This window comes from Giraffa tippelskirchi, chromosome 4, assembly GCF_054371585.1.
Source record: "Giraffa tippelskirchi isolate mGirTip1 chromosome 4, T2T-mGirTip1v1.2.pri, whole genome shotgun sequence".
NCBI classification, from domain to species: domain Eukaryota; kingdom Metazoa; phylum Chordata; class Mammalia; order Artiodactyla; family Giraffidae; genus Giraffa; species Giraffa tippelskirchi.
Window position 1 is genome coordinate 193665618 of NC_137278.1, and position 26408 is coordinate 193692025.

General features: G+C 36.3%; 1 protein-coding gene and 1 pseudogene across 5 annotated transcripts; both read right to left on the minus strand.

Annotated features, from left to right (window-relative positions):
- Positions 1–212: 212 nt before the first annotated feature.
- On the minus strand, positions 213–5700 carry LOC145545290 (natural killer cells antigen CD94-like; annotated as a pseudogene). Its single transcript, XR_014081994.1, has 5 exons — positions 5619–5700; positions 4647–4739; positions 2596–2747; positions 483–586; positions 213–382 (listed from the first exon to the last, which is right to left on the minus strand). The product of XR_014081994.1 is annotated as a natural killer cells antigen CD94-like (transcript).
- On the minus strand, positions 5638–26408 carry LOC145545287 (natural killer cells antigen CD94-like). Of its 4 annotated transcripts, none has more exons than XM_081589380.1 (9): positions 26186–26408; positions 21188–21283; positions 20215–20307; positions 20017–20067; positions 18469–18513; positions 18161–18312; positions 16018–16121; positions 15817–15917; positions 13465–13846 (listed from the first exon to the last, which is right to left on the minus strand). In XM_081589380.1, the coding sequence occupies exons 2-9, from the start codon at positions 21192–21194 to the stop codon at positions 13788–13790; spliced, it is 612 nt and encodes a 203-aa protein (XP_081445506.1). In that variant the 5' UTR covers positions 21195–21283; positions 26186–26408; the 3' UTR covers positions 13465–13787. The 4 variants fall into 4 exon arrangements, with proteins under 4 accessions (XP_081445508.1, XP_081445506.1, XP_081445505.1 ...); XM_081589379.1 differs by lacking the exon at positions 26186–26408 and adding an exon at positions 22842–22888; XM_081589382.1 differs by lacking the exons at positions 13465–13846; positions 18469–18513; positions 26186–26408 and adding exons at positions 5638–5714; positions 22842–22888.

Here is a 26408-nt window from a genome sequence, read left to right on the forward strand (position 1 = left end):
TGTAACTATAAAATGGTGAATGTTAATCAGACTTACTGTCTAGTTATTGCTATGTTGTATACCTAAAACCAATATTATTTCTATATCAATTATGTATTGATAAAAAATGTAAGCATATGTTTTCAAATGTATGAAAATTATATGATTGATAAGCCACAATTTGAAACATTTTACAGATCCCAGAAATAGATAGTAGTAATATGTTGCCATTCTAAGTAAGTCAAAATCTTCATTGCAGAACACTTCTGCCCCAAGAAACATCTAAATAAACTGTTGCTTACAGATGTAATTAAATGTACGTTCACAGTCTTTCTCCAGAGCACTTCTGCTTGGGCTATATATTATGCAGTTCTTTGAATTTGCAGTGTGAAATAAAGGAACTCTGTAATGAGGAAGAAATTATTAGTATATGTGAAAAAGAATGATCAAATCCAAGGATAAACTCAAAGAGGACAGAAAAGGTTTTGATGCCAGAAACTTACAGATCTTGGGAGAGAGTAGAATTGTCCTCCCACAACCAGGCATGATGTTCTTCACTGTAAGAAAGTCCAATCCAGTAAAAATTGGAACTGAACTTCATAAAATCCTGCTTGGAAACAGAGACAACATATTAACCTATTTCAAATCTACTCTTGGAAACATGTACTTTTAAGAAGGTCAGTGTCCAGTATCAGATTCAGTTTTTCAATTCTATCAGATTGGTACAAAAAAGTAATTGTGTTTTCAGACCATAAATGTTAAATCATTATAACTAAGCTCAAACACATCTTTGTTAATCAAAATAGGAACCATGACAATCAACACATTTTTGCCATCGATAAATAAGTTTGTTTATTCCTGTAGCGTAAAAATCCATGCTTTGGGATATGACGAACTCTTGGAAAGCATTTTCTGCCTCCTGTTGTGGAAGCATTTCCCCTGCAAAAACTTGTGGAGATGCTTGAAGAAGTGGTGGTTGATTGCCACGAAATCAGGTGAATATGGCAGATGAGGCAAAACTTTGTAACCCACTTTGTTCAACTTTTGAAGTGTTTGTTTTGCAACCTGCAGCCAGGCATTTTCATGGAGAAGAACTTGGTCCTGTCTGTAGCCCTATGCCAGCTGCAAACATTGCAGTTTCTGGTGCATCTTATTGATTTGCTGAGCAGACTTCTCAGATGTAATAGTTTCACTGGGATTCAGAAAGCTGTAGTGGATCAGACCAGCAGCAAACCACCAAACAGTGACCATGACATTTTTTGGTCCAAGTTTGACTTTGGGAAATGCTTTGGAGCTTCTTCTTGGTCCAACCACTGAGCTGGTCATCGCTAGTTGTATAAAATCCACTTTTCGTCACACATCACATTCCACTTGAGAAATGGTTTCCTGTTGAATAGAGTAAGAGAAGACACTTCAAAATAATGATTTTTTCAATTCGCTGTCAGTTCATGAGGCACCCACTTTTAGAGCTTTTACACATATATAATTTGCTTCAAATGCCAAATGATCTCCCAATGGTTAACGCTGAGTTCTTGGGCAACTTCTTGTGTAGTTGTAAGAGGATCAGCTTTGATGATCCGCTCAATTGGTCGCTGTCAACTTCAGATGGTCGCCACTGCACTCCTCACTTTCAAGGGGCTTGTCTGCTTTGCAAATCTTCTTGAACCACCACTGCACTGTACTTTTGTTAGCAGTTCCTGGGCCAAATGCATTGTGAATGTTGCAAGTTGTCTCCACTGCTTTATAACCCATTTTCAACTTCAATTTAAAAATTGGTTAAATTTGATTTTTATCTAACATAGTTTCTATACCCTAAAATAAATATAAAATAAACAGCAAGTGATGTCATTAGCATAAAAAAATAAAGTTAGAAATGCATATTAAATGGTATATAACATAATCACATTTATTTAAGAATGTTTTACAATATCCTACAGCAATTTTCAACCAGGCAAAACCGCAATTACTTTTGCACCAAACTAACACAAACTAAAATCACTTTTAACTTCTAATTTAGGAGGTAGTCAGTCACTTGTCTCTTGTTTCTCATTCATCAAGTCCATTTCTGGAGGAAAAAATACCACAAAGTCTCACTTCTTGAAGGAATGAAAAATGTCATAATGGATATTAGAGTTTTCATGGAACACTTCCTTCATGGGGGACCATCAGTCGACTCTGATCCCAAATCAACAGCACATTGAGGGCTAAATCTTACCACAGGTTCTACAGGGAGCTAGAGAACTTTTACTAAAGGGCTAATTGTTTTATAATAGTCTACATATACATTTCACATTACACCCAAGAGTGTTAACAAAAGCTATATAATTGCAAAATAAATTAGAAATTCAATTAAAGAGCTAAAATAGGTTATTTTTATTTCTACTTTGAATTCTCTATAAAACTTTATCTGTACTTTATCTGTCAACAATCCTATCATGTAAATCGTTGAGAAATTTTGGGTTGATTTTGTGATGATATCAAAGTATAGAATATTAGTTCAAATATAATCATCCACTTGTTATCTGATTAAAGACTTAAATCAAAGTATTCAGCTTACTTAGATAACATATTTTCCTAAGTCAAAGAAAATGTAGAAAATGAGAATTAAATACTTGCCAGTTCATTTCTGGTTTGTATCTGAAGTAGACTGGAATTATGAGAAACACAAACATCCCTACTCTCTTTCCATGTTTTTAATTCATTCGAAATGAAATAACAGTTGCATTGGTAGCCAATCCACTTTTCTTGGCAAGAATAGCAGCCAAATTCTAAAAGAAAAAATAAAACATGACTTGATGACAGTGGAGATCCAGTTTCTTTTCAGTGCTACTTTTTCATTCAAAAAGCATTTGTTATTTATTAATTGTGTCTACAAATATTCTTTGAGAATTTACTGCATACACTACACATCAGCAGATATTTGCCTGAACAACCCAGACATGACACTTCTTCTTCATGGAGATTATATTCTAGAGAGAGAGAGAGAATTGCATACATTTTAGTCTTTATGAACTATATTTAATGCTAATCTGGGTAAGTATACACAAGAAATTCACTGTGTTCAAATACAGTATAACAGATTGTAGGATGTGTGGTGATTAGAAGAACGCTTTTTAAGGCAGTGACCCAAAGTTGATTTCTTCTATGTATTTAAAAGTAAACTAGATGAAAGAAGTATTGAAAGGAAGAAATAATTATAGCATATTTTCTGAGAGAAAAATTCTGAATATTTTATTTTCAAAATGATGATAAATAAAATGATTAGCTAGAAGACTGACCACCCAATATATTAGTGATCATGTCTTCAGTATTGACCATCCTGAGTGACAAAAGTTCTGTCACATGGTAGACGCTCAAATCTTTGTCAAATAAATAATTTTGAGGGTATAGGGTAGAATGGTGGTTAACAAGGGCTAAGATATGGGGAAAATAGGGAGATGTGGGTCAAAAGGTACATGGGATTTCCTGGTGGTCCAGTGGTTAAAACTCAATGCTTTCACTGCTGAGTACCTGGGTCCAGTCTCTGGTAGAGGGACTAAAATCCCAAAAGCTGTGAGGCAAGGCCAAAAACATTTTTTTTTTTTTAAATATAAGCTTTCAGTTAGAAGATGAATTCATTCTGGGAATCTACTGTGCACCATTATAACTAGAGCTAACGGTATAGTAGTATTTATACTTGTGAGTTGCTACAGGAGTAGTTCTTAAATGTTTTTCCCACAAACAGAAATGACAGTTGTGTGACATGATGGAGGTATTAGTTAGTGCTACAGTGGTAATAATATTGTAATAATAAGTGTATCAAATCAACACATTGCAGACATTAAACTTACACAATATCATTTGTCAAATGTATCTCAATAAAGCCAGGAAAATGCTCAGAAAAAAAAAGATATGAATGATGGGCTATATGAACAAAGAAGATAGTAAAACAACTTGGAGAATGTTTGAGAAAAAAAACAAAACAACTAGGTCTTCGAGCTGCCTTTCACAGGTTAAGGGTTAAGAAGGTTTTAGAACAGCAAAAATCTCCATGCTGCTTTCTGAGTTATAGAAGAAACAGAAGTAAAAGTAAAGAGATAAATATGTATGGGTTATAAACAAACACAATCAGGTAATTAGGATTGGCCATAATATTTATTTTAATGTAAATATAATGTGTGTATATATATATAATGTATATAATGTAAATATAAAAATATAATGTATTTTTATTTGCTACTTAAACATGAACACTTACATTGGAAACTTTTTTTCAGAGTAATATTTTCCATATTATTTAAATATACAAATAATATGTATTTGATGAAATTTAATAAATTCTTATGTGAACAATGAAAGAAGACTATCCTACAACTAGCAGGCAAATTTTTATAACTATCATATTCCATCAAGCTTCTGTGTGAGAAAAACAGGAAACTACTTATTTTATTCTTTATCAACAAGAAAGATTTCCAAAGTAGGAACCCTACCTTCCTGAAGATCTGTGGAGGGTCCAAGCTGAACAATTTGTTTAGTAAGTGCTGTAAGAAATGATTAGAAATTTACTTTATCAGACACTGTTTCATGAAATAACAAAATACTTCACATTAAAGAAATCAAACTTTTATTGCAAGATAGTTTCATCACAATTATGATCTTTTTATATAGGCTTGACTAGAAAAACTTACAATTGTTTAACAGAACTCTCAAGGCAGCCATCAGCAAAAGGCATATTACTGCTAAGACCCCAGAGATCCACCTCCATGCAGTGGTCTGAAAAGCTATAAAGAAAGAGAGGGTAATGATTTAAAGATCAAATACAGGAGTTCTTAAAGGCAGAAACCAGTGAGAGAATCCAAAAAGGGCTTTGGTTTGATAACCCAGTCATTTTGCCAGTAAAATGTTTGAAAATGAAGACAGTCCATTGAGAACTCTACCCAATACCAACATTTCAATATGATGTACTTTGTTCTTCATTGAGATTATCAGTACCTTCTCTTCTTTATCAGTTCCGTCTCAGTACAATGTATTTACCATTTATTTTTTAATTTGAAAAGAAGCTTAGAGAGCTGTAGTAAAAAGAGATAAACAGGCACTAAGTTCCATTTTATGGACTCAACTCTTTCTGACCCCATGGACTGTGGCTCACTAGTTTCCTCTGTACATGGATTTATCCAGGTAAGAATACTGAAGTGGGTGCCCTTCCCTTCTCCAGGGGATCGTCCAAACCCCAGGATTGAACATGGGTCTCCCTCATTGTAGGCAGACTCTTTACTGTCTGAGCCACCAGGAAAACTCTGATCTATTGATAACAAACTTATTTTGGTAATAACAACATAAGCATCACAAAGTGGAGCACATGACTCCCTAATGGGAGGTAAGAAAACCTAGGATAATTTTCCTGATAAATTTATATCTCAATCAGAATTTAGAGCTATCCTGGTCAAAATCCACTCTTTAAATCTGTTGAGAAAACTTCACAAGATCATCTCTATGTGACAGAATGAAGAATCAGAAAAATGAAATTAAAAATGCTGATATATGAGAAACCTAAATCTGTACACATTTTTTCTTAACATGTTGCCCAAAATTAGCCGTACCCATGACATATATTTTTGGTTATTTTTATTTTTTCACTTTATGACTTGGGCTGCACATACCTGCCATGTGAGATGTTGTCTAATGTCGACGCAGATAAGGCACTGTGGATGCTTGTTCAAGGATAGTGAGGTTAGTCCATGGAGCCACGCTGGAGGCTACAAAAAACACAAAAGTTGTGAAGAAATTTTAAAAAAGAAAAACTGTGAATCAAAATGTGCTTGCATCTTCTGCTGATGAGACAAGGCGGCGTAGTATGAACAAGAAGCAGTAAAATCACTCTCTTCTAAAATGCTTCTGGAACCGCAATACAGGAAATTCTCACTGAACCTCATAATGCAGACCATTTGACTATCACAAATAAGGTTAGAGGAAAGTTTTTTTTTATTGTTCGAACATCAAAGTCATCTAAAAAGCTAATAGGAAAATGGAATATATGGACAAACCAAAGGAAAATTTACTTAGTACAAAAACATTTTGCACAGCATTTTCCTTTTTTAATAATGAAAAATGTTTATTATTTACCTCGTGTCAGACGTAAAGCCCGTTTCATATATTAGCTTATTTTTTCCCTGAATGAGACCTAACAATGAAGATAAATAAACACGCTTATTTTACCAATGAGAAAAGTAGGGTATAGTAAACCAAGGTTCCATAGTCTTTCTCTGGAGCACACATGAGATACATTTCAGATTAAGCCTCTCTCTCTCTCTGTCTATATGTTTTGTTAGTTTTCATTCATTTTCTTTAGTACAGAGTGGTTGGAACTTTCCTGCTCTCACGCTGTGCTTCTCATTCTTGCCTTATTAACCCAAGCATAGAAGGCAAAATAAAAACGGTAGAATCAGAGGGACTTCTCCCCTCTTCTCCTTCTTCTTCTCTTGCTCTTTCTCTCTCTCTCATTTAGTTCTCTAACTCAGTCACAAATAAGACAACTGAATGCACTCATGCTTATACACACAAAAGATGTAGATAGACAGACAGATAGATGGACAGATAAGTAGAAGATAGACACAGATAGGTCGACATATGTACATGTGTGTATATATTGTGTGTGTTTTACATACGTATGTGTCCTCAGTTGCTCATTCGTTTCTAACCCTTTGTGACTCCATGGACTGTAGCCCGCCAGACTCCTCTGCCCTGGAATTCTCTAGGCAAGAATAACGGAGTGGGTTGCCACTTCCTCCTCCAGGAGATCTTCCCGACCCAGAGATTGAACTCACGTCTCCAGCATCTGCTACACTGTAGATGGATTCTTTACTGCTGAGCCACCTGGGAAGTCAGGTGATTAAAGAGGGCTTTATATGTATATACTTTATATACATATAAAATTCTCTCCGTGCCATCAGCACTGGTTGATTGATCCCTTTTTGCACAAGGGCAGTGGAATTGTTTTTGTACCAATTTCCCTACCGTTCATCTCCACTTGAAGCAAATGTTATCACTTTCCCTCAGAATATTTGTAAATTATGGAAAATCAGCAAGTGCAAATTTTCCTTCCTAGAACTGCTGAAAGTTTTGCTGCTCTGACCTGACAGTCCAGAAGTGTTGAGAAATTCTCACCGGGATGGCCCTAACCAACGCGTCTCAGTATTTGCTCTAATGCAGCAACCGTGACCTGAATGTGAGGCAATTTTGAACATTGTATTTTTCCCCACTTACCAGATTCACTCAACAGTGTCAGCCTCCAGCCTCCTCCTCTAGTGTCTGGATTAAGAGAGTGACCTTTATTGCGTTCTACATTCTCTTTCCTCCTTTATCCACACACACTCCCTCCTTTATCCACACACATTCCAAATATGCTTTGCACTCCAACCTCTATCAGGTGGGTTCTGATGCAGAGAGAACCCAGACTGAAGCTCCTCCACTGAAATGTCAGCTTCACTTATGTATTTGTTTCTCCTTCCAGAAAATGCAGGTCTCTCAGCAGAATCTCCTCTCCCCAAGCGTTCACTGTAGGAGCTACAACTTTTCTCCCCTGTAGATTACTCATGCCCTTGATCAGTGCCCAAGTTGACTCCAGTAACTAACAGACCGATCAAACCTGAACCAAGAGTTGGAGAAAAGTAATGAATGTCCACTTAATTATGAAGAAGGAGGTCTCTTCTTTGCCTGTCAGTGTTCCAGAATATACTAGTAGTATATATTTTAAGGGTCCCAAATGACAAATTTTTTTGATCTCACCACTTGGAAAATGGTTCATTCTGTGAGTGGAGAGAAAATTGCCAGCATCAAGTTGCAAATTATTTTCTTTTTAAGGGAGAGGAAGAATTCCCTAGGAAAAGAAAAACAGAAGGATTCTGAACTAATAAAATCTTTGCATTGGCACATTGTATGGTGAAACGGTGACATCAAACCATATACTCCCCAATTGTGTTATCAGTCTTGAAATATACACTTAGAGCAAAATAAGAATAGTGATCCAGGTTTCTAAATATATATATGTAACATTATTATAAAAGTGAGTTTTACAGTGTATGACATGATACTTTGGGAAAGTTTTTACTGGATTGATCAGGGAAGAAAAGAAGTGAAGGACTCCTTTATTGAAGAAGGATAAACATAAAAACACCAAAGAAATGTCAAAAGTGCTGAATTGAAGTGACCAGAAGATAAATTAATTTTATTTTGAGAAAAATTGAGAGGCAATCACTGTGTGAACCATGTCTTCAAAACAGGAGGCTCAAATTAAGATTAACAAAACACAATAGGATTGGGACACTTAAAAAATAATTTTTATTAATCTTTATTAAGTGGAGACAAATTTTTATCAACAACAATATAAGTGATTTCAAATGTATTTATATAATCTTTATTACAAGAAGATAAAACAGAGACGAATACATTTCACTGTCTTCTAGAGGCAGAGAAATGTCCATGATTAATTAAAATATTAGAGGTTCCGTTTTTAATCAGATGAGATTTGAATTCTTGCTAAGAAAACAGTTAAATAAGCTGTTTCTTACAAATACAATAGTTCCATTTTTTAAAAAATTTCCTTTCCCTACACTCTAGAGGATGATTAAAAAGAGATGGTATGTGTGTGTTTGTATGTATGCACATACTAGCATACAAAAAATGAATATGAACCTAAAATATGTGTGGGCACAGCAACATTCTTTGAACTTTCTGGGTAAACAAGGTAGAGATGGATTAATATTCTGTTTTTCTTCTTATCTCAAATTTCACACCTTGAGACGTTGCCTTCAGTGCAGTTCTATGAAACATGAATTATCTTGGTCAGATCTTAGGCAGACTCAACAAAAGAAGCAGAATAGCACCAGGACTACCAGACACTTACCAAACTGTAGGAAAGGGAAGGGCCACCTTCCCACAGGCAGGTGCTCGTTGAGCATCTGAGCCAGGAAAAAGGTGGTATGGAGTTCAGAAAAGCCACAGTTGGAAACAGTCAAACACATAATATGACTCCCAGTCCCTGTGCCTTCAGTGACTAAATAAAATTGTATATTTACTTTTGCAACTCTGGGCACCTTGCATTTTAATAAAGTAATGTCACAACCAGTCATTCAACCTCATGGTCCAAAGTTATTTTTTCTTATATTAAGAGAATAAATCCCGTGACTCTACTTTCTCCTGACCAGAGGGAAAGGAGAATGAGCTAACGATGCAATGGGGATTGAAGGAAGATAAAAGGAGGTCGGAGGGGCAAGATTGAGTACTACTTGTGGGAAAGAGTGTGCTGTGAGTAGAGAGGATGCACTGGTGGTGATACTCATTTGCCACTTGAGTCAGCACTTTTCATCAATTTCTTGAATCCTTATAGAAAATGGGGAAACTCCTGAAGATGACTCACTCTCTGTATGGGAGGGTATTGTGCATTTCCTCCTCCTAAGTCATATTCTAACTATTCATCTTATTATTATCTGGAGATAATTTCCCTTTGAAAGAAGTAGGAACCATCCTATTTAATACCCTTATTTCTTGTAACATCCAATAAGCCTCATAAGCCCTCAACAAAAACAACAACAATAATAAAACAGAATGGAACTCTCCAGATGGTCAGTTGGAAAAATATTTCAAACCTTGATTTTGCTAGATTCCAAGATTCATCCTGTGCTCGAAATGTAAAAAATACCTCTCCCTACTTTTATACAGAAAGCTAACAAAAGTAGATAAAACAGAACAATAATTAGTTTGCCCTTGGTGCAGGACCAGAGTAATGACAAATTGGGAAAAGAATTACTGATTTTCCTAATAAGTTCTTCTGTACTGTGGAATTTTAAAGCATGTCCATGCTTTGCTTCTGCAAAATAACACACAAAAGCAAAAAATTTAAGTCTCCAAGAAAAGATTCATAACTTCAGGTTTGCAATGTTTTGAAAGTTGGCACTTACTAATACATATCTATCGTGTGTGCATAGTTGCTCAGTCATGTCTGACTCTTGGCGACCCCATGGACTGTAGCCAGCCAGGCTCCTCCATCCATGGGGATTCTCCAGGCAAGAATTCTGGAGTGCAATGTCATGCTCTTCTCCAAGGGACCTTCCCAACCCAGGGATCGAACCAAGGTCTCCCTCATTGCAGGCAGATTCTTTACTGTATGAGCCACAAGGGAAGCCTGCATCTATCATAGTATGACTTAAGTTTATTTCTTCTGATTCTCTCTTTATTCAAGATTAAAAATGGCTTTGGTGTGATAGTCACATTGTCTAACAACAAATAAATGGAAAGGTTTCTTTACATTGCCATGCTGTATGGGGAAATGGTGAAATTAAACCATATACTCTCAATTGTGTTATTAGTGGTTGAAATATACAATTAGATACAACCTAAGAATATCAATAGAATGGGAAAGACTAGAGGTCTCTTCAAGAAAATGAGAGTAATCAGGGGAACATTTCATGCAAATATGGGCTCAATAAAGGACAGAAATGGTATGGACCTAACAGAAGCAGAAGATCTTAAGAAGTGGTGGCAGGAATAGGCAGAAGAATGGTAAAAAAAGATCTTCACGACCCGGATAATGACGATGGTGTGATCACTCACCTAGAGCCAGACATCCCGGAATGTGAAGACAAGTGGACCTTGGAAAGCATCACTACGAACAAAGCTAGTGGTGGTGATGGATTCCAGTTGAGTTATTTCAAATCCTAAAAGATGACGCTGTGGAAGTGCTGCACTCAATATGTCAGCAAATTTGAAACACTCAGCAGTGGCCACATGCCGGGAGCCAGCTCATGAGATCCCACCCATGACAGAGTCATGAGAAAGAAGACTGATCGAGCACGGCTTCTCTGGCCTCAGGGATTCTCGGGAGGCTGCCTCAGCGCTCACCTTAAAGATGATATCTGTCTTTCTGATGTTTGCTATAATAAACCTCTTCTTATTTTCTGTGACTTAGGCCAAAGGCTTTTCTTGATTTTCTTCTAAAATAGATCATTCTGAAACCTCAATCGACAAGGCCCCTGAACGGTAGCACCCTAATAAAATTAGCTGGGATATAGAATATGCTAATCTATATTCCTCTTGCTAGCATTTTGGTTTGTTTAACAAATGTACCTGTGCCTTTGGAGCTAATGTGCACGACAGCTCCTTAACAATAAACAATACTGAGAGCCTCCACACAGAAAGCCCCAACGGGCACAGAGCCCTTCATAGGAAAAAAGGCTTATTAAGAAATGTAAGAGATATTGCTTTATAAAACTGTTACTTAGTCTACATTTACTCACTATGTTTTTGCTCTTAACGTATTTAGCCTATATAATGAAAGCATAATAGTTAGGGATTTATATAAATAGAAGTTTAGCTTTAATACAAATAATAAGACGATTGTTAATTCAGCTGGTGATTTTGCTAAGCACTGACCTTGGTGCTACATTGTTTTCAGCTTGCTGTGCCATGACTTTATGGGACCACATTCTTCTCTGTTAGGCTCAAGGCATAAGATAGAGTACAGAAAACAGGTTTTACCTTGAAACTCTGAGTTTGTGAATTCTCTCTTTGTCATAATCTGCTGTGCCTGTATTCTTTAAAAAATTGTAACCCTGGTGATTTCTGTGCCTGATGCAAAAATGTCCTGGCTGATCAACCCTTATCAATAAAGGAGTCACTGAATGTTAGCAGGCCTCCAGGCCAAAAGATGATGTAAACAATTTAAACTTTTTGTAACTAAAAACACAAAGAGTGTTCGGGTTCCGAGAAGGGTCAAAAACTGCTGACCCATTGATTTGATTTGGCATGAGTTTACACTTTACATTTGTCTCTATGCACAACTAAAAATATAAAAGCTGCCTTGAAAATAATAAAGTCGGAAGACACTTGGAAACACCACGACTCGCTGTGTCTTCTCATTCTTATCGCCGACGCCGTCCATCCTGAGGGAACCCTGACCAGCTGGAGCAGGTCTCCGGCAGCCACAGGACTGGAAAAGATCAGTTTTTATTCCAATCCCAAAGAAAGGCAATGCCAAAGAATGCTCAAACTACGGCACAATTGCACTCAACTCACACACTAGTAAAGTAATGCTCAAAATTCTCCAAGTCAGGCTTCAGCAATACATGAACCGTGAGCTTCCAGATGTTCAAGCTGGTTTTAGAAAAGGCAGAGGAACTAGAGATCAAACTGCCAACATCTGCTGGATCATCGAAAAAGCAAGAGAGTTCCAGAAAAACATCTATTTCTGCTTTATTGACTATGCCAAAGTCTTTGACTGTGTGGATCATCATAAACTGTGGAAAATTCTGAAAGAGATGGGAATCCCAAATCACCTGACCTGCCTCTTAAGAAACCGATATGAAGGTCAGGAAGCAACAGTTAGAACTGGACATTGAACAACAGACTGTTTCCAAATAGGAAAAGGAGTACGTCAAGGCTGTATATTGTCACCCTGACTATTTAACTTATATGCAGAGTACATCATGACAAACGCTGGGCTGGAGGAAGCACAAGAGGGAATCAAGCTTGCCAGGAGAAATATCAATAACCTCAGATATGCAGATGACACCACCCTTATGGCAGAAAGTGAAGAAGAACTAAAGAACCTCCTGTTGAAAGTGAAAGAGGAGAGTGAAAAAGTTGGCTTAAAGCTCACCATTCAGAAAACTAAGGTCATGGCATCCAGTCCCATCACTTCATGGCAAATAGATGGGGACACAGTGGCTAACTTTATTTTTTTTGGGCTCCAAAATCACTGCAGATGGTAACTGCAGCCATGAAATTAAAAAATGCTTACTCCTTGGAAGGAAAGTTATGACCAACCTAGACAGCATATTAAAAAGCAGAGACATTACTTTGTCAACAAAGGTCCATCTAGTCAAGGCTGTTTTTCCCGTAGTCATGTATGGACGTGAGAGTTGGACTATAAAGAAATCTGAGCACCAAAGCATTGATGCTTTTGAACTGTGGTGTTGGAGAATATTCTTGAGAATCCCTTGGACAGCAAGGAGATCCAACCAGTCCATCCTGAAGGAAATCAGTCCTGGGTGTTCATTGGAAGGACTGATGTTGAAGCTGAAACTCTAGTACTTTGGCCACCTGATGCAAAGAGCTGACTCATTTGAAAAGACCCTGATGGTGGGAAAGATTGAGGGCAGGAGGAGAAGTGGATGACAGAGGATGAGATGGTTGGATGGCATCACCGACTCAATGGACATGAGTTTGAGTAAACTCCGGGAGTTGGTGATGGACAGGGAGGCCTGGTGTGCTGCGGTTCATGAGGTCACAAAGAGTCAGGCACAACTGAGCGACTGAACTGAACTGACGAATATCAATGCAGATTCCTAAAGATATATGTGTAACAATATTACAAAAATGAGTTTTACAGTATATGATATTTGATACTTTGGAAAAGAGTTTAATGGAATAAACAGGGGAAGAAAGGATGTGAATGACTCCTGTATTGAGAAGGATGAACAAAAACACCCAAGAAAAACAAAAAGTGCTGAATTTAAGAGACTGGAACATAAATTATTTTTATTTCGAGAAAAATTGGGAGGCAATTACATGAACCAAGGCTTCAAAGCGGGAGACTCAAATTAAGTTTAACAACATACAATAAAATTGGGAAATTTAAAAATAATTTTCTTAATCTTTTTATTTTGAGTAGAAACACATACATTTTATCAACAACAATATAAGTAGTTTCAAATGTTTTTGTGTAGTATATATTGAAGCTTCCCTAATGGCTCAGATGGCTAAGAATCTGCGTACAATGCAAGAGACCCAGGTCTGATCCCTGGGTCAGGAAGATCCCCTGGAGAAAGAAATGGCTACCACTCCAGTATTCTTGCATAGGAAATCCCATGGCCAGAGCAGCCTGGTTGGTGGGCTACAGTCATGGAATCACAAAGAGTTTGACACAATTAATGAATATTTATTAAAAGAGATAAAATAGACATAGTTACATTTAGTCTTCTAGAGATAGAGAAATGAGCATGATTTATTAAAATAAAAGAGTTTCCATATTTAGTCAGATGAGATTTGGTTTTTTTCTAAGAAAACAGCTAAATAAGCTGTTTGTTACAAATACAATAGTTTTGACATTTTAAAATTTCCTTTTCTCTACATTCTGGAAGTGATAAAAAAGATGGTGTGTGTCTTTGTGTAACTTTGTTTATATTATTCCCCTTATATTCAATTAAAACTATATTATTGTTATGAAAATCACATGGGCAGCAAAGGCAAAACATTTCAAGTATCTATAAAGTGCAGTGCATGTTTGCTTAGTCCATGTTAAGCATTTGAAAGATGCTATGTCTATCTTATATTTTTCATAATATAACAAGTGCATTTTTCCTAAGTCAACCTTCATACAAAAATGTGAAGAATTCAACTTGTCGTACTATTATATTTTGAGAAATAAAACATAAGAGGTTCCTTCCTCATCTTGACTCAGTATTTTTAAAATCAACTTTGGGTTCTTAATTATTACCATTTAATTAAAGTATAAAATCACAAAGCAAATAGAGATGTCAAAACAAATTTCTTAAGATGTATAAAAGTGAAAGTGTCAGTTGCTCAGTTGTGTCTGACTCTTTGTGACCTCCCATGGACTGTAGTTCGTCAGACTCCTCTGTGCATAGAATTTTCCAGGCAAGAGAAATGGTGCGGGTAGCCATTTCCTTTTCCAAGGGGTCTTCCCAACCCGGGGTTGGAAACTGGGTCAATTATATGCAACAGTTATAAAAAAGGGGGAGACTTGGGTTTTGATATCTGTGAGGTTAGGAAAATCCCATTCAGGTCACAGGCTTCTCAATCCTTCTTTGACCTACTCGAAAACCCTCAATAAAACAAACTGCTCCCTGTACCTCTCAAAAGTGTAATTGTTCAGTATTTATTACATACATAACTTTTAGGAAAAGATTTTGGGGATTGATGAGAGATTAAAATCTTCAAAGCACATGTGAGAATGGCTTTTTTGTTTGTTTTACTGATATATAAGCATGAGGCAAGAAAGATCTATGGAGTAAAATAAATAAAACTGCATATTTATGTGATCAGGGCTTAGATTACCTTTCCTCTTCCAAAATATGAAAGTAATCTGTGAAACTATATACTTGGGCAAAGACTTGCAATTCCTATGCGGAACTTTGTAGCATCAAGAGAAGACACACAAATGTGAAACCCTCTGAACCCCGTGATGCACATGAAGAAAGTATTATATGGCACCTGTAGGTCTAAATTAGAAGATATAGATGCATAGAAACCCAGAAAGAATTTAAAAAGACCATTGAAGCTATTTTTTGCTTCCAGAAAAAAGAGAACAGGATGGGAATTTTCAACCTAGTATGCCATACAAGGGTCTATGATTTTGATATATATTATTTGATAGGAATTAGGTTTTATTTGAATTTCAGCAAAGAGAGCTCCTAAGAATAGATGCATAAATTATGAAATTCACTATTGACCATATACATTAAATGTTCATGAAGTTATTTATCTTGAATCTGTAACTTCAGCGTAGATACACAAGCTTCATCAATTTTAAAACACATTTCAAAATTTAAAAATTATAGCTAAAAAAACTGTAACTATAACATTGGTGAATGTTAATTAGACTTACTGTCTAGTTATTGCTATGTTGTATACCTAAAACCAATATAATTTATATATCAATTATGTATTGATAAAAAATTTAAGCATATGTTTTCAAATATATGAAAATTATATGATTGATAAGACACAATTTGAAACATTTTACAAATAGATAGTAGTAATGTGTTGCCATTCTAAGTAAGTCTAAATCTTCATTGCAGAATACTTCTGCCCCAAGAAACATCTAAACAAACTGTTGCTTACAGATGTAATTAAGTGTGCGTCCACAGTCTTCATCCACAGCACTTCTGCTTGGTGTATATATTACGCAGTTCTTTGGATTTACAGTGTGAAATAAAGGAACTCTGTAATGAAGAAGAAATTATTAGGATATGTGAAAAAGAATGATCAAAACCAAGGATGAACTCAAAAAGGACAGAAAAAGTTTTGATGCCAGAAACTTACAGATCTTGGGAGAGAGTAGAATTGTCCTCCCACAACCAGGCATGATGTTCTTCACTGTAAGAAAGTCCAATCCAGTAAAACCTGGAACTGAACTTCATAAAATCCTGCTTGGAAACAGAGACCAACATATTAAAGTATTTCAAATCTACTCTAGGAAACATGTACTTTTAAGAAGGTCAGTGTCCAGTATCAGATTCAGTTTTTCAATTCTATCAGATTGGTACGAAAAAGTAATTGTGGTTTCAGACCATAAATGCTAAATCATTATAACTAAGCTCAAACACATCTTTGTTAATCAAAGTAGGAACCATGACAATCAACACATTTTTGCCATCGATAAATAAGTTTGTTTACTCCTGTAGCTTAAAAATCCATGCTTTGGGATTTGATGAACTCTTGGAAAGCATTTTCTGCCTCCTGTTAGTTGTGGAAGCATTTCCCCTGCAAAAACTTGTGGAGATGCTTGAAGAAGTGGTAGTTGATTGCCACGAAATCAGGTGAATATGGCAGATGAGGCAAAACTTTGTAACCCACTTTGTTCAACTTTTGAAGTGTTTGTTTTGCAACCTGCAGCCAGGCATTTTCATGGAGAAGAATTGGGTCCTATCTGTAGACCTATGCCAGCTGCAGGCATTGCAGTTTTTGGTGCATCTTATTGATTTGCTGAGCAGACTTCTCAGATGTAATGGTTTCGCTGGGATTCAGAAAGCTGTAGTGGATTAGACTGGCAACAAACCACCAAACAGTGACCATGACATTTTTTGGGACCAAGTTTGGCTTTGGGAAATGCTTTGGAGCTTCTTCTTGGTCCAACCACTGAGCTGGTCATCGCTAGTTGTATAAAATCCACTTTTCGTCACACATCACAATCCACTTGAGAAATGGTTTGCTGTTGAATAGAATAAGAGAAGATGACACTTCAAAATAATGATTTTTTCAATTTGCTGTCAGTTCATGAGGCACCCACTTTTAGAACTTTTACACGTTTCTAATTTGCTTCAAATGCCAAATGATCACAGAATGGTTAACGCTGAGTTCTTGGGCAACTTCTTGTGTAGTTGTAAGAGGATCAGCTTTGATGATCCGCTCAATTGTTCGCTGTCAACTTCCGATGTTCGGCCACTGCACTCCTCATCTTCAAGGCACTTGTCTCCTTTGCAAATCTTCTTGAACCACCACTGCACTGTACTTTTGTTAGCAGTTCCTGGGCCAAATGCATTGTGGATGTTGCAAGTTGTCTCCACTGCTTTATAACCCATTTTGAACTTCAATTTAAAAATTGCTTAAATTTGCTTTTTGTCTAACATAGTTTCTATAGCCAAAAATAAATATAAAACAAACAGCAAGTGATGTCATTAGCAAAAAAAAAAACTACAGTGAGAAATGCATATTAAATGGTATATAACATAATCACTTTTATTTAAGAATGTTTTCCAATATCCTACAGCAATTTTCAACAAGGCAAAACCGCAATTACTTTTGCACCAAACTAACACAAACTAAAATCACTTTTAACTTCTAATTTAGGAGGTAGTCAGTCACTTGCCTCTTGTTTCTCATTCAAGTCCATCTCTGGGGGAAAAAATACCACAAAGTCTCACTTCTTGAAGGAATGAAAAATGTCATAATGGGTATTAGAGTTTTCATGGAACACTTCCTTCATAGGTGACCATCAGTCGACTCTGATCCCAAATCAACAGCACATTGAGGGCTAAATCTTACCACAGGTTCTACAGGGAGCTAGAGAACTTTTACTAAAGAGCTAATTGTTTTATAATATTCTACATATACATTTCACATTACACCCAAGAGTGTTAACAAAAGCTGTATAATTACAAAATAAATTAAAAATTCAATTAAAGAGCTAAAATAGGTTATTTTTAGCTAAAATAGGTTATTTTTATTTCTACTTTGAATTCTCTATAAAACTTTATCTGTACTTTATCTGTCAACACTCCTATCACATAAATCTTTGAGAAATTTTGGGTTGATTTTGTGATGATAACAAAGTATAGGATATTAGTTCAAACATAATCATCCACTTGTTATCTGATTAAAGACTTAAATCAAAGTATTCAGCTTACTTAGATAACATATATCCTTAAGTCAAAGAAAATGTAGAAAATCAGAATTAAATACTTGCCAGTTCATTTCTGGTTTGTATCTGAAGTAGACTGGAATTATGAGAAACACAAAAATCCCTACTGTCTTTCCATGTTTTTAATTCATTCGAAATGAAATAACAGTTGCATTGGTAGCCAATCCACTTTTCTTGGCAAGAATAGCAGCCAGATTCTAAGAGAGAAAATAAAACATGACTTGATGACATTGGAGATCCAGTTTCTTTTCAGTGCTACTTTTTCATTCAAAAAGAATTTGTTATTTATTAATTGTGTCTACAAATATTCTTTGAGAATTTACTGCATACACTACACATCAGCAGATATTTACCTGAACAACCCAGACATGACTCTTTTTCTTCATGGAGATTATATTCTAGAGAGAGAGAGAGAATTGCATACATTTTAGTCTTTATGAACTATATTTAATGCTAATCTGGGTAAGTATACCCAAGAAATTCACTGTGTTCAAATACAGTATAGCAGATTGTAGGATGTGGGGTGATTAGAAGAATGCTTTTTAAGGCAGTGACCCAAAGTTGATTTCTTCTATGTATTTAAAAGTAAACTAGATGAAAGAAGTATTAAAAGGAAGAAATAATTATAGCATATTTTGTGAGAGAAAACTTCTGAATATTTCATTTTCAAAATGATGATAAATAAAACGATTAGCTAGAAGACTGACCACCCAATATATTAGTGATCGTGTCTTCAGTATTGACCATCCTCAGTGACAAAAGTTCTGTGACATGGTAGACGCTCAAATCTTTGTCAAATAAATAATTTTGAGGGTGTAGGGTAGAATGGTGGTTAACAAGGGCTGAGATATGGGGAAAATAGGGAGATGTGGGTCAAAAGGTATATGGGATTTCCTGGTGGTCCAGTGGTTAAAACTCAATGCTTTCACTGCTGAGTACCTGGGTCCAATCTGTGGTAGAGGGACTAAAATCCCAAAAGCTGGGAGGCAAGGCCAAACACATTTTCTTTTTTAAATATAAGCTTTCAGTTAGAAGATAAATTCATTCGAGGAATCTATGGTGCACCATTATAACTAGAGCTAATGGTATTGTAGTATATATACTTGTGAGTTGCCATAGGAGTAGTTCTTAAATGTTTTTCCCACAAACAGAAGCGACAGTTGTGTGACACGATGGAGGTATTACTTAGTGCTACAGTGGTAATAATATTGTAATAATAAGTATATCAAATCAACACATTGCAGACATTAAACTTACACAATATCATTTGTCAAATGTATCTCAATAAAGCCAGGAAAATGCTCAGAAAAAAAAGATACGAATGAAGGGTTATATGAACAAAGAAGATAGTAAAACAACTTGGAGAGTGTTTGAGAAAAAAAACAAAACAACTAGGTCTTCGAGCTGCCTTTCACAGGTTAAGTGTTAAGAAGGGTTTAGAATTGCAAAAATCTCCATGCTGCTTTCTGAGTTATAGAAGAAAGAGAAGTAAAAGTAAAGAGATAAATATGTATGGGTTATAAACAAACACAATCAGGTAATTAGGATTGGCCATAATATTTACTTTAAAGTAAATATAATGTGTGTGTGTATATATATATATAATGTATATAATGTAAATATTAAAATATAATGTATTTTTTATTTGCTACTTAAACATGAACACTTACATTGGAAATTTTTTTTCAGGGTAATATTTTCCTTATTATTTAAATACACAAATAATATGTATTTGATGAAATTTGATAAATTCTTATGTCAACAATGAAAGAAGACTATCCTACAACTAGCAGGCAAATTTTTATCACTATCATATTCCATCAAGTTCCACGTGAGAAAAACATGAAACTACTTATTTTATTCTTTATCAACAAGAAAGATTTCCAAAGTAGGATCCCTACCTTCCTGAAGATCTGTGGAGGGTCCAGGATGAATATTTGGTTTAGTAAGTGCTGTAAGAAATGATTAGAAATTTACTTTATCAGACACTGTTTCATGAAATAACAAAATACTTCACATTAGAAAAATCAAACTTTTATTGCAAGATAGTTTCATCACAATTATGATCTTTTTGTATAGGCTTGACTAGAAAAACTTACAATTGTTTAACAGAACTCCCAAAGCAGCCATCAACAAAAGGCATATTACTGCTAAGACCCCAGAGATCCACCTCCATGCAGTGGTCTGAAAAGCTATAAAGAAAGAGAGGGTAATGATTTAAAGATCAAATACAGGAGTTCTTAAAGGCAGAAACCAGTGAGAGAATCCAAAAAGGGCTTTGGTTTGATAACCCAGTCATTTTGCCAGTAAAATGTTTGAAAATGAAGACAGTCCATTGAGAACTCTACCCAACACGAACATTTCAATATGATGTACTTTGTTCTTCATTGAGATTATCAGTACCTTCTCTTCTTTATCAGTTCTGTCTCAGTACAATGTATTTACCATTTATTTTTTAATTTGAAAAGAAGCTTAGAGATCTGTAGTAAAAAGAGATAAACAGGCACTAAGTTCCATTTTATTGACTCAACTCTTTGCGACCCCATGGACTGTGGCTCACTAGTTTCCTCAGTCCATGGAATTATCCAGGTAAGAATACTGGAGTGGGTGCCATTCCCTTCTCCAGGGGATCGTCCAAACCCTGGGATTGAACATGGGTCTCCCTCATTGTAGGCAGACTCTTTACTGTCTGAGCCACCAGGAAAACCCTGATCTATTGATAACAAACTTATTTTGGTAATAACAACATAAGCATCACAAAGTGGAGCACATGACTCCCTAATGGGAGGTAAGAAAACCTAGGATAATTTTCCTTATAAATTTATATCTCAATCAGAATTTAGAGCTATCCTGGTCAAAATCCACTCTTTAAATCTGTTGAGAAAACTTCACAAAATCATTTCTAAGTGACAGAATGAAGAGTCAGAAAAATGAAATTAAAAAGTGCTGATATATGAGAAGCCTAAATCTGTACACATTTTTTCTTAACATGTTGCCCAAAATTAGCCGTACCCATGACATATATTTTTGGTTATTTTTGTTTTTTCACTTTATGACTTGGGCTGCACATACCTGCCATGTGAGATGTTGTCTAATGTCGACGCAGATAAGGCACTGTGGATGCTTGTTCAAGGACAGTGAGGTTAGTCCATGGAGCCACGCTGGAGGCTACAAAAAACCCAAAAGTTGTGAAGAAATTTTAAAAGAGAAAAACTGTTAATCAAAATGTGCTTGCATCTTCTGCTGATGAGACAAGGCGGCGTAGTATGAACAAGAAGCAGTAAAATCACTATCTTCTAAAATGCTTCTGGAACCGCAATACAGGAAATTCTCACTGAACCTCATAATGCAGACCATTTGACTATCACAAATAAGGTGAGAGGAAAGTTTTTTTTTATTGTTCGAACATCAAAGTCATCTAAAAAGCTAATAGGAAAATGGAATATATGGACAAACCAAAGGAAAATTTACTTAGTACAAAAAAACTTTTGCACAGAATTTTCCTTTTTTAATAACGAAAAATATTTATTATTTACCTCGTGTCAGACAGAAAGCACATGGCATATATTAGCTTATTTTTTCCCTGAATGTGACTTAACAATAAAGATAAATAAATACACTTATTTTACCAATGAGAAAAGTAGGGTATAGTAAACCAAGGTTGCATAGTCTTTCTCTGGAGCACACATGAGATACATTTCAGATTAAGCCTCTCTCTCTCTCTGTCTATATGTTTTGTTAAGTTTCATTCTTTTTCTTTAGTACAGAGTGGTTGGAACTTTCCTGCTCTCACGCTGTGCTTCTCATTCTTGCCTTATTAACCCAAGCATAGAAGGCAAAATAAAAACGGTAGAATCAGAGGGACTTCTCCCCTCTTCTCCTTCTTCTTCTCTTGCTCTTTCTCTCTCTCTCATTTAGTTCTCTAACTCAGTGGTAAAAATCCATCAAAGACTGGTTCAGTCCAACAAAGTAAATGTCAAGTCACAAATAAGACAACTGAATGCACTCATGCATATACACACAAATGATGTAGATAGACAGACAGATAGATGGACAGATAAGTAGAAGAGAGATACAGATAGGTAGACATATGTACATGTGTGTATATATTGTGTGTGTTTTACATACGTATGTGTGCTCAGTTGCTCATTCGTTTCTAACCCTTTGCGACTCCATGGACTGTAGTCCGCCAGACTCCTCTGCCCTGGAATTCTCTAGGCAAGAACAATGGAGTGGGTTGCCACTTCCTCCTCCAGGAGATCTTCCTACCCCAGGGACTGAACTCATGTCTCCAGCATCTGCTACACTGTGGATGGATTCTTTACTGTTGAGCCACCTGGGAAGTCAGGTGATTAAAGAGGGCTTTATATGTATATACTTTATATACATATAAAATTCTCTCTGTGCTATCAGCACTGGTTGATTAATCCCTTTTTGCACAAGGGCAGTGGAATTGTTTTTGTACCAGTTTCCCTACCGTTCATCTCCACTTGAAGCAAATGTTATCACTTTCCCTCAGAATATTTGTAAATTATGGAAAATCAGCAAGTGCAAATTTTCCCTCCTTGAACTGCTGAAAGCTTTGCTGCTCTCACCTGACAGTCCAGAAGTGTTGAGAAATTCTCACCGGGATGGCCCTAACCAACGCGTCTCAGTATTTGCTCTAATGCAGCAACCGTGACCTGAATGTGAGGCAATTTTGAACATTGTATTTTTCCCCACTTACCAGATTCACTCAACAGTGTTAGCCTCCAGTCTCCCCCTCTAGTGTCTGGATTAAGAGAGTGACCTTTATTGCGTTCTACATTCTCTTTCCTCTATTAACACTCCCTCCTTTATCCACACACATTCCAAATATGCTTTGCACTCCAACCTCTATCAGGTGGGTTCTGATGCAGGGAGAACCCAGACTGAAGCTCCTCCACTGAAATGTCAGCTTCACTTATGTATTTGTTTCTCCTTCCAGGAAATGCAGGTCTCTCAGCAGAATCTCCTCTCCCCAAGCGTTCACTGTAGGAGCTACAACTTTTCTCCCCTGTAGGTTGCTCATGCCCTTGATCAGTGCCCATGTTGACTCCAGTAACTAACAGACCGATCAAACCTGAACCAAGAGTTGGAGAAAATTAATGAATGTCCACTCAATTATGAAGAAGGAGGTCTCTTCCTTGCCTATCGGTGTTCCAGAATATAGTAGTAGTATATATTTTAAGCGTCCCAAATGACAAATTTTTTTGATCTCACCACTTGGAAAATGGGTACATTCTGTGAGTGGAAAGAAAATTGCCAGCATCAAGTTGCAAATTATTTTCTTTTTCAGGGAGAGGAAGAATTCCCTAGGAAAAGAAAAAAAGAAGGATTCTGAACTAATAAAATCTTTCAATTGGCACATTGTATGGTGAAACAGTGACATCAAATCACATACTCCCCAATTGTGTTATCAGTGCTTGAAATATACACTTAGAGCAAAATAAGAATAGTGATCCAGGTTTCTAAACATATGTGTGTAACATTAGTATAAAAGTGCATTTTACGGTGTATGACATGATACTTTGGGAAAGTTTTTACTGGATTGATCAGGGAAGAAAAGAAGTGAAGGACTCCTTTATTGAAAAAGGATAAACATAAAAACACCAAAGAAATGGAAAAAGTACTGAATTGAAGTGACCAGAAGATAAATTAATTTTATTTTGAGAAAAATTGAGAGGCAATCACTGTTTGAACCATGTCTTCAAAACTGAAGGCTCAAATTAAGATTAACAAAACACAATAGGATTGGGACATTTAAAAAATAATTTTTCTTAATCTTTATTAAGTAGAGACAAATTTTTATCAACAACAATATAAGTGATTTCAAATGTATTTATATAATCTTTATTACAAGAAGATAAAACAAAGATGAATATATTTCACTGTCTTCTAGAGGCAGAGAAATGTCCATGATTTATTAAAATATTAGCGGTTCCATTTTTAATCAGATGAGATTTGAATTCTTGCTAAGAAAACAGTTAAATAAGCTGTTTCTTACAAATACAGTAGTTTCATTTTTAAAAAATTTCCTTTCCCCTACACTCTAGAGGATGATTAAAAAGAGATGGTATGTGTGTGTTTGTATGTATGCACACACTAGCATACAAAAAATGAATATGAATCTAAAATATGTGTGGGCACAGCAACATTCTTTGAGCTTTCTGGGTAAACTAAGTAGAGATGGATTATTATTTTGTTTTTCTTCTTTTCTTATCTCAAATTTCACACCTTGAGACGTTGCCTTCAGTGCAGTTCTATGAAAGATGAATTATCTTGGTCAGATCTTAGGCAGACTCAACAAAAGAAGCAGAATAGCACCAGGACTACCAGACACTTACCAAACTGTAGGAAAGGGAAGGGCCACCTTCCCACAGGCAGGTGCTCGTTGAGCATCTGAGCCAGGAAAAAGGTGGTATGGAGTTCAGAAAAGCCACAGTTGGAAACAGTCAAACACATAATATGACTCCCAGTCCCTGTGCCTTCAGTGACCAAAAAGAATTGTATATTTACTTTTGCAATTCTGGACACCTTGCATTTTAATAAAGTAATGTCACAACCAGTCATTCAACCTCATGGTCCAAAGTTATTTTCTCTTAGATTAAGAGAATAACTCCATGACTCCACTTTCTCCTGACCAGAGGGAAAGGAGAATGAGCTAAGGACGCAATGGGGATTGGAGGAAGATAAAAAGAGGTCGGAGGGGCAAGACTGAGTGCTGCTTGTGGGAAAGAGTGTGCTGTGAGTAGAGAGGATGCACTGGTGGTGATACTCATTTACCACTTGAGTCAGCACTTTTCATCAATTTCTTGAATCCTTACAGAAATTGGGGAAACTCCTGAAGATGACTCACTCTCTGCCTGGAAGGGTATTGTGCATTTCCTCCTCCTAAGTCATATTCTAACTATTCATCTTATTATTATCTGGAGATAATTTCCCTTTGAAAGAAGTAGGATCCATCCTATTTAATACCCTTATTTCTTGTAACATCCAATAAGCCTCATAAGCCCTCAACAAAAACAACAACAATAATAAAACAGAATGGAACTCTTCAGATGGTCAGTTAGAAAAATATTTCAAACCTTGATTTTGCTAGATTCCAAGATTCATCCTGGGCTAGAAATGTAAAAAATACCTCTCCCTACTTTTATACAGAAAGCTAACAAAAGTAGAAAATACAGAACAATAATTAGTTTGCCCTTGGGGCAGGACCAGAGTAATGACAAATAGGGAAAAGAATTACTGATTTTCCTAATAAGGTCTTCTGTACTATGGAATTTTAAAACATGTCCATGCTTTGCGTCTGCAAAATAACACACAAAAGCAAAAAGTTTAAGTCTCCAAGAAAAGATTCATAACTTCAGGTTTCCAATGTTTTGAAAGATGGCACTTACTAATATATATCTATGATGTGTGCTTAGTTGCTCAGTCATGTCTGACTCTTTGCGACCCCATGGACTGTAGCCAGCCAGGCTCCTCCTTCCACGGGGATTCTCCAGGCAACAATTCTGGAGTGCAATGTCATGCCCTCCTCCAGGGTACCTTCCCAACCCAGGGATTGAATCAAGGTCTCCCTCATTGCAGGCAGATTCTTTACTGTATGAGCCACCGGGAAGCCTGGATCTATTATAGTATGACTTAAGTTTATTTCTTCTGATTCTCACTTTATTCAAGGCTAAAAATGGCTTTGGTGTGATAGTCACATTGACTAACAAGAAATAAATGAAAAGGTTTCTTTACATTGCCATACTGTATGGTGAAATGGTGAAATTAAACCATATACTCTCAATTGTGTTATTAGTGGTTGAAATATACAATTAGATACAACCTAAGAATATCAATAGAATGGGAAAGACTAGAGATCTCTTCAAGAAAATGAGAGATATCAGGGGAACATTTCATGCAAATATGGGCCCAATAAAGGACAGAAATGGTATGGACCTAACAGAAGCAGAAGGTATTAGGAAGAGGTGGCGGGAACAGGCAGAAGAATGGTACAAAAAAGATCTTCATGACCCGGATAATGATGATGGTGTGATCACTCACCTAGAGCCAGACATCCTGGAATGTGAAGACAAGTGGGCCTTGGGAAGCATCACTCCAACAAAGCTAGTGGAGGTGAAGGATTCCAGCTGAACTATTTCAAATCCTAAAAGATGATGCTGTGAAAGTGCTGCACTCAATATGTCCGCAAATTTGAAAAACTCAGCAGTGGCCTCAGGACTGGAAAAGGTCAGTTTTCATCCCAATCCCGAAGAAAGGCAATGCC